Source organism: Sycon ciliatum, chromosome 4 (genome assembly GCF_964019385.1).
Source record: "Sycon ciliatum chromosome 4, ocSycCili1.1, whole genome shotgun sequence".
Taxonomy (NCBI): Eukaryota; Metazoa; Porifera; class Calcarea; order Leucosolenida; family Sycettidae; genus Sycon; species Sycon ciliatum.
The window spans coordinates 30,749,390-30,763,979 of NC_088646.1; the positions used below are offsets into that span (position 1 = coordinate 30,749,390).

General features: G+C 47.5%; 1 protein-coding gene and 1 non-coding gene across 3 annotated transcripts in view; both read right to left on the minus strand.

Moving 5' to 3' along the window:
* LOC135815577 (intermembrane lipid transfer protein VPS13C-like) overlaps positions 1-14,590 on the minus strand; it is a 104,405-nt gene that overhangs the window by 87,474 nt on the left and 2,341 nt on the right. For both annotated transcript variants that reach the window (XR_010553308.1, XM_065328890.1), the window contains exons 3-9: positions 14,438-14,483; positions 11,947-12,042; positions 11,585-11,683; positions 10,961-11,031; positions 10,488-10,535; positions 10,012-10,071; positions 4,153-4,266 (exon numbers count right to left, since the gene is read on the minus strand). Coding sequence is in view for 1 of the 2 variants with exons in the window: in XM_065328890.1 (XP_065184962.1) it covers positions 4,153-4,266; positions 10,012-10,071; positions 10,488-10,535; positions 10,961-11,031; positions 11,585-11,683; positions 11,947-12,042; positions 14,438-14,483 (534 nt within the window). In the remaining variant the exon portion in view is untranslated. The remainder of the gene's footprint in view (positions 1-4,152; positions 4,267-10,011; positions 10,072-10,487; positions 10,536-10,960; positions 11,032-11,584; positions 11,684-11,946; positions 12,043-14,437; positions 14,484-14,590) is intronic.
* Trnav-cac (transfer RNA valine (anticodon CAC)) lies at positions 9,400-9,472 on the minus strand. Its single transcript has one exon. It is a non-coding gene; the product is annotated as a tRNA-Val (tRNA).

A 14,590-nucleotide genomic window follows, 5' to 3' on the forward strand; every position in this document is an offset into this window, starting at 1 on the left:
GCGTGAAAATTTTGTCGTCATAGGACTCCTGTTGCTTCTCGCGAAACACAGAGAAGGCCAGGTGCTGAAATAAACACCCCACTGCGATGGGGAATTGTCACGGAGTACCAGAAACTCCTGGGCGATCGTTCTCGAGTGCTTCCTGGCGGATTGAAATCGCTGCAGTCGCTGTTTCCTTGGAAGAATCAAGTTCAGCAAACGCGTCATCCAGAAACTCGTTCAGAAAGCACCTGCATCGCTCCGTCCAGTTTGTGCTGATCTCTCTCGCATTCATTCACGATGTGGCGGCCGACGAATCAAGATCACAGAAGAGATCGTCGAGACTGAGTTGATCGATATAAACAACCGCCCTTGAGGTCGACTTTCAGGCGACAACCTGGCTGGAAATCTGAAGCGCAGAAAGGGTGAATACGGTGCGTGAACATGGTGAATGGTGCGGAGTCCTCGCCGACTCCTCGGAACCGCGATCACGATGCGTCACAAGATCGCCAGTCTCCGGGGCCAGTGGATTCGTGAAACAGGCAGGGAAGAGCACACAATCATGGTCTGATGCAGCTGACTGTGTGACAGTCATGTCGACACAGATCAGACTCTGTAGTTCTACGCGCGCGGCCCACGGTGATGAGAAGTGATTTTTTTATGCGTGGTGGTTTACTTGTTCGCCTCATTTGAAAGTGTCGTGGGAGCGTCAGGCGAAAACACCTACAGCCACCATTCTGGCAGTCGTACTGCACGAGGAGGAGGGGAAGTCGATTGTCTAAATCGTGCGTATGGAGTGAAAAAATCAAGGAAGCGCAGTGTAGCTTGGAGGAGATGAAAAAATGTCGACGTTTTGCAGGTTGACGCACTTGAAGAAGCGCCCTGAGACACCAGCAGAGATGAAAACTAGAAGGTCAGGCCAAGAAACGACACAGTAGTTACCTATCTATCGTCTCTTGGTCCATTTTTTAGTACAGGTGCTCCTTTGGACATAGGCTTGAGTTTCGAAGCGAAGCGCACATTTTAATAAGTCGGACCAAGTACTGCAACAGGCATAGTCAAGTGGTGCTCAGAGAAAGGGGTTGACTTGAGGTACTGTCTTGCAACATCTCGGAGTCTCGCTACTTCGGGACAGCGAACGCACACTTGGTATTACCCCAGGACCAATCATCCCGTGTATTGGCCACAGATTTCTGACCCAACAAAATTACAATTCGTGAATGGCGTTTTGCGTCAGATGGAGCCTCTCCTGTCACCGAGAATTCTAACTGATGGCGTGCCCAGCGCTAAAGCATTCGACACCGTATGGCATCGTGGCTTACTTGTCAAGTTGGAGGTTACCTTCCGGGTGGAGGATGCTGCCTTGCGTTGGATATCATCGTATCTGTCTGCTCGTTCTCAGGCTGTTCGCTTGTCCTATTTCTTGTCTGATCCCCTCCCTGTAACGTCTGGAGTGCCCCAAGGTTCCATTCTGGGTCCTTTGTTATTCTTGCTACCTTCAGTTGTCCCCGATGTTAGTTTGTATGCGGATGACACTGGCCTTGTCTGTTCTGATTCCTCCCCTGCACAATTACTCCTTACCATGCAGCATCGCATCAATTCAACAGCACTGTCTTGTGGATGCACACGTGGAAACTCCAGTCCAATTTAGACAAGACAGAAGCCACGTATATTTCTTCATCCCCTCCTGATCAACCATTATACTTCCCTGACTCGTCTATGCCTATCCGTGTTGTTACTCAGCACAAACATCTCAGTGTGATGTTTGACTGCAACCTCTCTTGGGCCGCACATGTCAACTGTGTATGCAAGCGAACCAGTTCAGCATTAGGGGTGCTCCAACCACATTGCACTCATTTGCCCATCCAGTGTAAACTATTATTTTATCAGTGCTATATTCTCCCTATATTCAACTATTGCGATACCGCTTGGTGTGGCCTTTCTGACACAACTCGGAACCAATTAGAAGTCCACCATAGATTTATACTTAACCCTTTAAGAGCCACAGGAAATTTTCAAAATTCTGCATTTTTCGTGTTCCTCGGATCATAGCTTCAGTTCTACTCACTCAATCCTCACAATCTAGGGCTTCCTGGAACGGTCTCCGCGAGAGGAAGAGAATGAGGTCGATCATGATAGCCAGCACACCATCTATCCAGCGCTAGATCGCAGCGACAGTACGAAAAATGGCCCAAATGCGTCCAATTGCGTCCCGCTCCAGATATTTCATTAATTTTTACTCGATCATGGAGTTCCAATTTTTTTGCTGTGTACTCTTGACAATATCAACAGTGAAACCCGTGCAAATTCGAGTAAACCAGAGTGACGAAAAGTCTCAAAATTCTCAATACTAAAGTTGCACTGCGCGCTTTTGAAATTGCCGCGATCGCGGCTCAACTTACGAGTGATTTATCTCAGGAACCGTTGCTCGCAGCGCATCGCAGATTGTTTCTCCCGACAGGTGAGAGTTTTCTCTTCGCCCTGGATATTTCGATCGATGGATTTGAGGGAGATTGGTCTGAGTTACGATCTTTTGAAGTTTTGCATTTGAATGCGTCGTTTACGACGCATTTAAGTATGGGGCGGCTCTTAAAGGGTTAAAATGCTTTACAACAAGGATCGATGTTTTCCTTCAGATGCCCTTTATCGACTAGCACACATCTCTCCTTTCGTCATAAGCACCATCTCTGTACACTGGTTCATAAAATATTTCTTCATAAAACCCCTTCACACATGATGAAGTACAATTGGTTTTCGACAAGCTCAACCCGTAACGCGCTCATCCTGCCTCTTGTTCACTTAAGTCAGCCCGGTATCTAAAGTCCCCCTTGTTTTCCGGTTACTCTCATTGGTTATCATTACCACGTCCTCTTTCCAAGCCCTCCTAATGTCGATCAACACAACAGACATACGACGACCCCGAGGACGGCCACGTCTGAGATGGATCGACGTTGTCAAGAAAGACTTACAATGCATTAATCTGTCGCTTCTGGATGCTGTGCAATCTGCTTCTGATAGAGCTGCTTGGCTCGAAATTGTTAACAGATGCGTTGACCTCATGCAATGAGTGAAATGCGAACTGTCATTATTATTATTATTATTATCATTACCATACGGTCTGAAAACTTGTTCTTCTATTGGTCAGTTTAAAGATCTACTATCACAACTGAACTAGACGCAATGATTATTATCGAAGAACATTCTCGAATACCTGGGTGATGCATGAGTTCAAAATGCACGTGCCCGAGTTGACTCTGCTGACCGAATTTAGTTCGAGTCTCATAACTCCGCTCTCCGACCTCGGATCGCCTTCGGGTTTTTTCGAGCCGATAGCTGAGACAATTCTAATGTCGATAGACCTTTTGATCGTCCGATTCGGTGAAGGGACAGCCAAGTTACGCCAGGTTGCGCTTTGAAAAGTATGCACTGTACACTGGTACGGATATATTCGTAATATGGGCCTCAAAGGGTTAATGAATATTTGCTTTTGTTTTCCTAGCTTACTATTGCCGTGGCTGGCTCAACGCCCTTGTCTCAGGGGATTCTGTCCCTGCATTAGCTATGCTTGTCACATGCTATGAGATTGTGTCTAATAATAATAATAATAATAATACGCCTTGAGAGGATCATATGTGATGAAGCGTCTGTGCGGTTTGAGAAAGTTGGCATTCACACCACCAACAATGTGAACGCCAGCGGGGATAAACTTTTCTCCCCTCACTGGACACGGTAAATACTAGGTATGTACAGTGGTGTGTAGAGTGGTACTACTGGCACACCGTGGATCGCACGCATGCACACACATCATCTGGTACACAGTGCATTGCACGCATGCATGCACACACATTCATCTGGCACATAGTGCATTGCACGCATGCATGCACACACATTCATCTGGCACATAGTGCATTGCACGCATGCATGCACACACATTCATCTGGCACATAGTGCATTGCATGCATGCACACACATTCATCTGGCACACCGTGCATTGGACACATGCACACACATTCATCTGGCACACCATGCATTGGACACATGCACACACATTTATCTGGCACACCGTGCATTGGACACATGCAAATGCGCACACACACTCATACCAATGAATGTTCTACTCCTATGCATTACTCCGCATGCACATGCTCTGCACAGATCACGGCTGAAACTCACCTCGGCCATATTGCCAACAAATGACTGAGCATTCGTGTTCCAGTAGAGTGCAACATTCTTCAGCTCCACCGTTTTGCCTAAGTCACGACTTGACTTGATCGATTGCAAGGAAGTCTGAGTGAGAAAACAAGAAGAAGCCACAGGGCTTCATAGTGCTTATGTCACATTTGACGACGCATGACAACGAAATTATTGGGTACATACAAACTTAGCGTAACCTCAGTTTCTTTGCTGAATACAGTAGAACATCGATTATCCGACCACCTCTGGGCAGACGGCAGTCAGGCGGTGTTAAGATAAGGCAAATGTTCCGGATAAGAAAAAAACTGTCACTCACACACTTTCATCTATCTCATATCAATGCATGCAGAACAACGGAGATCACTATCACAGCTCTGTATGTGTGCATTGCGTAATTGCAACAATGCCCAAAGCAAACCAATTTCCAGTTCATGTCCGAATCTCACTGATGAAAGAAGTCAGTGATAGTGCGCTGCTGAAGAGAAGACATGCGCTTTTTGCACGCCATAGCTCGGAGCTCACGGAGAACAGCAAGTTGCGTTGCAGTCGCCTCCGGTTGCTCCTCAAGCCACAAGATGGACTTGTCCAGCATCTCTGCAGCTGAGGAGTGTGACACTGCTGGCTGACGAACAAGCTCCACTTCATCCTCTGACTCTGAGTCCTGTGCTGAGTTGCCTGTTACACGTTCCTTGGACAACTTACTCCCATCCACAGTTTTCTCAGCAGCAGTGGCGAGTGTTTTCCGGGGAAGAAGCCGAAAGTTGAGGCCAGTCTCATCGCAGTTGAAGAGCATCTCGCTAGTAATGTTTTCATCCTCTACAAACTGGCGGAAAGTCGTCACAAACTCGTCAGCTGCTGGGCGATCCGCCGCCTGCTTCTCTCCATGCTCTACCAAACAATGGATGCCATATCGTTGAGTGAAGCGCCATTTCCAGCCATCCTTCGCGACAAACGTCGATCCATCACCGTAAATAAGTTTTGCAAGATAGTTTGCTTTCTCGCAGAGCACCGGACCGGACACCTGAATACCTTCGGAGCGCTTCTGGCAAAACCAGATGTAAAGCAACCAGAGGATATGGTGGAGTTGCGATTCTTGTCCGGCAAAATCGCTTCGGAAGAGTCCAAGTTCGCGACGACCTTGCTCGTCCGACCTGTGAATCCGTATGGGTTGAGCTTCACCCAATCTTAGGCTCCCCGACACCCATCCTCGTCTGCTGTACCTACCGTCCGCCCTCAGTCAAAACCACGGAAATAGACCACTTCTGTGATATGCTAGCTAGTGCTTTGGTAACCGTTCCCATGTCATCGTACCATGTCATAATGGCTGGGGACTTCAACAGTAAGCACAAACGGTGGTGCCCATCGGATTTAACGTGTCCTGCTGGGGCGGCACTTTTTCGCACCCTTACCTGCTTCGGTTTGGATCAGCTGGTGCAGAGTCCAACGCACACAACATCTTCCGGAACACAGTCATGTCTAGACCTTGTCTTCACGAACCAACCCCTGCTGGCGACGGACGTTCACACAGCTTGCGCTCTTGGCTCCTCGGACCATCTCATGGTTTCATGCCAGTTCGCCGTCTCATTGCCCTCGGATCCAGACCTGCCACTTCCTTCTCGCAAACCGTTCCCATATCGCTTCCGTCGAGTTCCCTCTCAGTGCTGGGACTCTATGAACGCTGATTTCTCCTGCCACGACTGGTCGTTTCTGCAACCAGAAGGCTCTCCAACTGTTGACGCCGCGGTAGATCACTTTGCAGCCGTCCTTGAACGAGGGTTCCAACAGCACCTCTCTAACTTTGCTATCGGCTACAACAACCGGAAACATTCCAACCCAACATCCTCGACATCTAGTCCCCCATGGGTGACACGGTCCCTCGTATCTGAAGTGAAGCGCAAGCGTGATCTTTTCAGCATCTACAAGAAATTCCCAACGCCGGTTAACCGGGAGGCTTACCGAGTTCAACGCAACTTCGTCAAGCACCTTTCTCGTACCTCACACCGCTCCTTTCTAAACTCTCTTTCTGCAACACTCTCCTCCCCCGATCGCCCATCACTCCACCAATTCATTCGCAACCAGTGCCGCGGGACCTCCCGCGCGCCAATCCAGTACCTGACGGACTCCAATGGCAACCGCCAGCACGATGTGAAGGTGATTGCAGACACACTGAACAAGCAGTTTGTTTCATCCGGCATTCCGGAAGATCCGAATTGGGTCATTCCATCGCTGTCCCCAGCCCCTGAACTTAGCGCACCACTCACACGCGTCGTTACCACGACTGCTACCGTCTGTAAGCACCTCAAACTCCTGAAGAATTGTAAGTCCCCTGGCGAAGATGGCATACCCAATGAGGTTCTCAAATGGCTTGCGCCATCTCTGTCCTATCCCTTGTGCCTGCTCTTTAACATGTCATATCGTACAGGAGTATTTCCGTCCGTCTGGAAATCTGCTGTTATCGTCCCGATCTATAAGAAAGGCCAACGCTCTCAGGCTGGCAACTACAGACCAATCTCTCTCCTTCCCGCTGTGTCCAAGGTCTGTGAACGTATTTTCTTTGAGTCTCTGTACTGCCACGTCACCCCAGCGCTTTCACCATCTCAATCCGGTTTCTGCCGTGGAGACTCCACAACTTTCCAACTAACACGTCTAGTACAAGACATCTACACCCAGCGGAACCTCAGGCGGCATGTTGGCATCGTGTTCTTTGACCTAGCGAAAGCTTTCGACACCGTCTGGCATCGTGGTCTGCTTGCAAAGCTAGAGTCCGTCTTCTTGGTACACGGTCCAGCCCTGCAATGGCTCTCATCCTATCTTTCCTGCCGCCACCAGACTGTCAGAGTATCTACCTCCCTATCAGACCCATTACTAGTCGTGTCTGGGGTACCCCAGGGGTCCATACTTGGGCCGCTCCTATTTCTACTGTACGTTAATGACTTGCCAGCCCTTGTACCAAATGTAAGTCTTTTTGCTGACGACACTGCTCTGATGTGCTCCGACAGCTCGGCCGACAACCTCACGGCCTCCATGCAGTCCGGGGTCAACGCTACAGTAACATGGATGGAAACCTGGAAACTGAAGCCTAACCTCGCCAAAACCGAGGCCATGTTCTTCTCTCCCTCGCCCCCCACTCAACTTCTGTATTTTCCTGGTCTAAATAGTACACCTATTAAAGTTGTTAACGAGCACAAGCACCTGGGCGTTATTCTCGACCGCCAACTCTCCTGGTCTCCACAAGTCCGGTCTGTGTGCAAGCGTGCGAGTGCGTCCTTAGGTATGCTACAACCCCACTGCCAACACTTGAATGATAACTGCAGAGAATTGTTCTTTAAGTCGTACATTTTGCCTATATTTGACTATTGCGATATAGCTTGGTGCGGGTTGTCTCAGACTTTACTCCACAGACTGGAGGTACATCAACGCTTGCTTCTGAAAATTCTGTTTCGAAAAGACCAAACATTTGCCTCCCTTTGTCTTTATAAACTTGCTTCCACGCACCCTCTTCTTGCCCGACATCAGCAGCATCTTTGTATCCTTGTGCAAAAAATCTTCCTAGCCCAAGTCCCGAAACATATTGCCAAGTACAACTGGTTTGTTACCACTAGACCAACACGCAATGCCTTATCACTGCCCCGAGCTAGTTCCTCTCTGTTTTTGAAATCCCCTTTCTTCTCAGCATACTCCCTTTGGTCTAACCTGCCTACTAGCATTAAGACATGCCAGGATATCAGGAAATTCACAGTCCAGCTTTCCACACTGTCTCATCCGAAGTGATCCCATGTATTATTAATGTGCCTCCCTTTCTTTTTCTCTCCCTATCTCCTTTCCCTCTCTGACAGCATCTTTCTTTTTTTCCCTTTTTAGCTTGCCGTGGTTGGCTATCACCTGACCTCTCATGTTTATTGGCAGTCTTCGGACGGGCCAGGAGATGTTGAATAAATAAATAAATAAATAAATAAAAGCGCCTTCTCCAACTCATGGAAATTACCTAACCGGATGACTTTGGAATCCCGCTTCATTCCCATCTCAACGATTTGCTCCTTGTGAGCACGAAGATCTGTTGCCTGCTTTTTGATGTCGGAAACAGTGCTGCGACCAACACCAAACTTTTGGGCGATAGCAGCAAGTGAAGCTCCATCAGCCAGACTGTCCAAAACCTTCAACTTCTCATCAATCGACAGAACAATCCGCTTCCGCTTTAATGGTGGAGCAGCCATAGTCAAGAATATCCCAAACTGTCGAAACGGGGAGAATGTCCAAAACTGTCGAAGTGGTTATTAGAGAGGTTCTGCACAACGAAAGTTCGAACGAAGTTTCGCGACAGGCCTTGCGAAAGTGTGTACGAATTTTCGCACGAACTTTGTGTTCTGCACATTTTCTAAGTTTACAAACGCCAAGTGCACGTACAACATGACCCAATCTCACGAAACTTCCTACGAAAGTTCATTTCGCGTTCCCTGCAAGTTTCGCGTCCAAAGTTGCGAAAGTTCGTGCGAAGTTTCTCACTTCAGATAATCGAATGGTCGGATAGTCGATGTGCGGATAATCGATGTTCTACTGTACTGTTCTGGCAGCAATATCTGGAGGTATCTCCATCGATTCGTGAGAGGAACACATTGGCATTGGAACAGCTTTTTCAAGAAAATCGGGGGAAGCAAAATAACTGTCAAGGATGGAAAGCAGAAAGATGTGTACGGCAGAGTACAGAAGGCACGCTACTCCTTCGAGCAGCAAAGGAGAAAGAAGAAGAATGCGGAAACTGTTTACAATGACATGCGTCACCAGTGCTCTCAACATGGCTTCCCCTCAATCTGTCACTGTAACAACTGACACCCACGTATCAGGATAGATTGAGACCCCCCCCCCCCCCCAGACAAGGCCAGGAGCTATTGTTGTGGAGGTTCCACTCAGTGTTGTGTGCTCTGAGCACAGCGATTGGAATAGCTTTTTTAAGAAAGCACAGCCCCATTCTGGACCGCACTGGGCGTGCAAGAAACAAGACTGACACGATCGACGGCGAGAAACAGAGAAGATTATACCTTTCTGAAGTACTACGTAACTACAACTATACTAAATTTTAGTTTAGTTTCACCACAAAAAAACTGGTGGGGGTACTATGATTGTACCCAAAACTCCGCTGCTACGTTGTCGTCAACGGTGTGTGACGTAGGACTTCGAAGCCCTGTTGAAGAAAAGAAAAATTAGCTCCATGAAGACAAGGGCAAAAAATGTTTCTGCTCGGGTTCGAACCGAGGACCTTGTGCGTGTGAAGCACACGTGATAACCACTACACTACAGAAACGGACACACTAGTGCCAGCTGGGCTGGGCTACTAATGCTCAGTTCACAAACCTCCAGAAACATTGGAAATGACAAGCTCAGAACCGGTCACTGGCCAACATGGGCAGCATCCAACGATGCGAACTACATGTAGCGAAGAGATTCCTTGCCCGCTCAGGTAACTGCTGGAGGTCCGGGCTAGACTATTCGAGTAAGTTTCAAGAAAAAGATTTTTTTTAACCATGCAACAATAGAAAAAACTGATAGGTGGATTGCCATGCGTTTTGTTCTTTGTTTTGTTTTTTTAATCTCATCGTGCAGTGACACTCAGGTATCATGGCAACACGTGCAGCCTCGGCAAAGTAGCTTAGCTTTCCTTTACTATGCAGCTCTACATGTACTCGGGCAGTACCGAGCAGTGATGTGCATTTCACTGCGGCTATGTGCAGCTATGTCCACATCATACACAAGTATCGATGGAAGAACCCACCATCATGTCTAGTATTGTTCACACTACATGCGTAGTGCATGCCTGCTATATTTCGTATAGCGGCGACTGACCTTCGTATCCAGCTCCTCAATAGTAACACCAAAGGCAAAATCGAGGTGATCGGAGGTAGTCTGCAGAGTACGCGTATAAAAAGAGAAGAATGCCTGATAGCCACGCTATGCAAAATACACACAAGCATGCAGATATGCTTGCATACGCGTGCACACACGCACACACAGGTATGCACACACATAAATGCAGTACAGTATTTCTGTTCTTAGTACAGTGAACAGTCCAGCCACCGTCAGTGGCAAAATACAAAGAAATGCCAGAGCATTTACACAAGTCATGTGCCCTTCAGTTAGTAATTCCATCAGAAATTTCGCCGCAAAGAAGTGAATCAGCGATATCGCCTCAAAGGAGTGATTCCATCCGCAGTATTGCCTCAAAGGAGTGATTCCATCCACAATATTGCCTCAAAGGATGGTACATTGATTGCTCTCAAGCACAACTGCTAGATTGGTAGGTCTGAAGCAAAACAACTTACTTTGATGGAGCAATGTTCATAGCGACAATGCAAGTTGACAATCTTGACCTGAGCAACAACAACAGCCAAGCACACAACAACACACTGGTAACACCTGTCATGGACTGAAAAACACTGGTGATGAGCAGGAATCTCATCTACGTAGTCGCGTGGTGCATCGTGCATGCACGAGATATAAAAGATATGTAAAGGGTGCGCTTCATACTCGAGCCCTTGTGGAGTCCAGGAACGGATCAATATGGAATGTGTTCCAGCCACCGGTAGCTGGAAGCCAAAGAAGCGGAAACGATCGGTTCTATCCCATTCTCCATCAGCTTACTCTTCGGAGTACCTGACCTAACAATGATCTGCTTCCAAGAATTCCTGGCGTTGTTCGAAGTACCAAAGGTCAGCACTGTTCTACATAACTAGTTAAGACTGCATCCAGTCACGACACATGCGCGCTTGGACAAATCGCCGACAAGTGCACAAACCTCGATGCACTCCACAGCCTTGGTGACGAGCTGATCCCACAGGGTTGTCTCACTCTTCTCCGTTGCCTCATCTGCACAGTAGGAAGAGAGCAGAGACACGCTGCTAAACATACAGCAACAGCAGTGGCATAGGACCTACTGATCAAGAAGGTGGAAGGCCTCTTCAAGGGTAATCTTATACTAGCTACGCTGATATTTCACAGCCGTCTTCTAAACTCTGCACACTATTGTAGTATTTCCACAATAGTACCAGGTGCTAATATGCATGCAACAGTCTATATGCGTATACTACAAACACGAACAGAAGTCATCACAAGTCGTGAGTACTCCCCAGAGGGCTAATGCTGCGCCTCTGCTCACAGCAGTGCAATGCCTCTAAGTTCCCACCACACTGCACTGCACTACACCTACAGTGGTGCAAGGTGATAGCCAAAGCCCGGCTGCACAGGATCAAAGATGAGATCTAGGGGTGAGTTTCATCTGGCACCAATGTATGTGCACACACCGTGCTAACATTGTCGCTTCTTTATTTGATCAGAGAAAGCCAGCATCAAGAAATCATCACACATCTAGTGTAGGGTAGCAGACACATGGCAAAGTAACCAACACCAAAGCTCAACTAACCTTTCTGAGATTCTTGAACAAGCTGCTCAATCTTCTGCAGCTGGCTTTGCTTGCGACTTTGCACGGTTGCCTCGTAGACATCCTTGTCAAAGTTCTGGGCTGCAACACAACAGATATACATCACCAAGCAGAATGATCAACCTTGCAACACACCGTACACATGCATGACTTCAGATATTCACACAAGAAAAAAGGACATTCATACAAAGTCATAAGCAAAGATTGCTGACAGTACCATCCTAAAATACCTTCGGACACCCGTGTACTATCAGCATTTATGATGACAACGTACAGGGCTGTACATCGGTACATTGCTTACAGCACCACACAATTGCACACCTGTTAGTCACACAATTGCATACCTGTTAGTGTCTCCACAAGTACCGAAACGTTCTCTAGCTCTACTCTGATTGGCTCCTGGAATAGATTCAACCACGGTATGTGAACGTTTAGCAACCCTGCACGGAGCACGATGCACAGTCATACACAGCCACACAGTCACACACACACACACACACACACACACACACACACACACACACACACACACACACACGCGCGCGCGCGCATGCATGCACGCACGCACACGACCACACGCAATCGCACACAATCACACAGTCACACACAATCATAACAACCTTACACCCAGTACACACAAGGAAGACAAAACCACTCACTCGGTCAGTATCAAGAATTAGGTTACAACTCTGAGTCTCATGCGTATGGTAATCTTCAGGCAAACACTGATTCTGTGCCAGGGCTCTAGCAGCCACTGTAAAAGCTCCGCGCCAAGCGCATTGGGCACTTTACCAACATATGTTACTACAGTCAACTTCGCTAATAACGACTGCGGATATAACGACAATTTGCGAATAACAACAGAATTTCCATGCCCAGAGCAAAGTCCCATCTAACTGTAATACATATAATGAGACTTCGGGTATAAGGACACTTCGCGAATAAGGACACTTTTTCTGATGCCCCGCCGAGTGTCGTTATATGCAAAGTAACTAGCTGGCTGTACTTTACTTGCATCCAGTACATAACTGTAGAACTGCACAACTACATGTAGGCGGCATATTTCTGCTGTCGGAATAAGGGTTAGCAAGCGTGTGCCACATACACAGTACAGGGTCATCCATAATTGTCGCCATTAACCATGGGTGTACTAAACATAGCCTTTTCCAGCCCCCCCCCCCCCCCCCCCCCATTCCACTTGAAAGCATATTGTCCGCTCAACGGCAAAAGGACGACACGTATTAAGTTGTTGCTATGTGAAGCGGGTTGCACAGCTTGTGCAAGAGTGGGGGTCACTGTCTAGTATAGCAAGCAAGTCCAGCAGCAACGATCAAATGTGCAATGTCATAGTGCGGCAGTTTGTGCCGCAGGGATGCACACCCGAGCTCCCGGAGCACACATGCTGGGAACGCGATCAGCACGAAACCATTTGAGAGGAGATCACAGACTGCTTGGAAACAACCTATTAGAAATCCCAAGGTGTGCATAGTAATCAGGACCAGAGGCCCATGAGCTGAGCTGGGGGTCTAACTAAGGGTGCATCAGCTCAGTGTTTCAGCAGCTCTTTGCCAGTGTGCCCAAAAAGGAGAAGAAACAAACTTACCTGCTCAGTATCACTGATGCAAGGCAAGCCAGAACAGCAAGGTCTGTGCCTAGATGACATGCAGCTACATTTATTATTTCATAATAAGGCTAAGCAAAACATCACCTCGCCAGGAAACTCCTTTGCAGAAACTAGGTGAGACGTCAAAACTACTATACAACCCTACATTGACTTAGCATTGTCTCAAGAAATAATTCAAAATTCTCAACTGGACCAAATCACGGTGTGCACGTGTACCTGTACTACTAGTACCTGCGTGGGTTCAAATCCCATTCCACAACACTTTTTTTCTTGCCTGATCTTGGACTTTTTTACTTTTCCAGACACAGGTGCTACTCTCTTGAGTTCAAATCTAGACTTTAGCTACTAAGGTTCTTTTTTCTCTCCTTTTTCTTCTCGAGTGCTATTGTAGTCTTGCATGATGAGCAGTATTGCACACACGTGCACGCGCAATTGGCAATGCCGAGTGTTTATTACTAGTTTCACCCTTGCCTATACACTGGAGTGCACCAGCACAAAATAATAATTGTACCCGATGATCATAGTGGCTCCGCTATCGCCGCATCAGAGCGAGAGTCAATTTTGGGGCACGTTTGGTTCAGCGACAGGTGCGCGTCTGCATCATACTTGATGACATCATAATTATAACTTTCTTTCTACGCCGTGGCTGGCAAACGCCCCCTCCTCATCTAGATTGGCACTGATTCATCTTTAACCACTGGAAGGTGTAATAATAATAATAATAATAATACTTGATGACATCATACTTGATAACATCACACTTGATGACATCATACTTGATTTACATCATACTTAATGACATCATACTTGATGATATCATACTTGATGCAGACACGAGTACACCATGTCTCTGCAAGATCTAGCAACAGCCAACGTGCTGAAAGCATGGAAGCCGAGAGCCAAGTGTGTCGCGGCCATCTGGCATGCTAACCAGACAGGCAGGCACGGAAAACAGCCGCCGCGCACGGGCAGATTCTCATACAGTTGTGACTGCGTCACTCGGACAATGAGTTTGAAGAACTGCCAAAGACTGTGTGTGTCACGGTGACGCGCTTGGCGCACCGGTAGCTTACGGTGAAGTTGTCCAAGCACTTCACCGGCCACAATGCACACAATGTTGTCATAACGTTATTCAGTTTTGTGCATGCCATACAGAAGAAAACAACTGACAACTTTAAAAGCCGAGCATGAAATAAGCGGAGTGAGCTTACCGACTCTGCCGTCGATGATGTTCACGGGTAATCCAAGTAGTTCGCACTGTTCGCATGAGATCAAACCAGAAAAGAAACAAATTAATCACCATCCCTCGGATTCGACTCAGTTCTAACCGTAAAATTGCCGCAGTATTGCTGATAGTTCAGTGT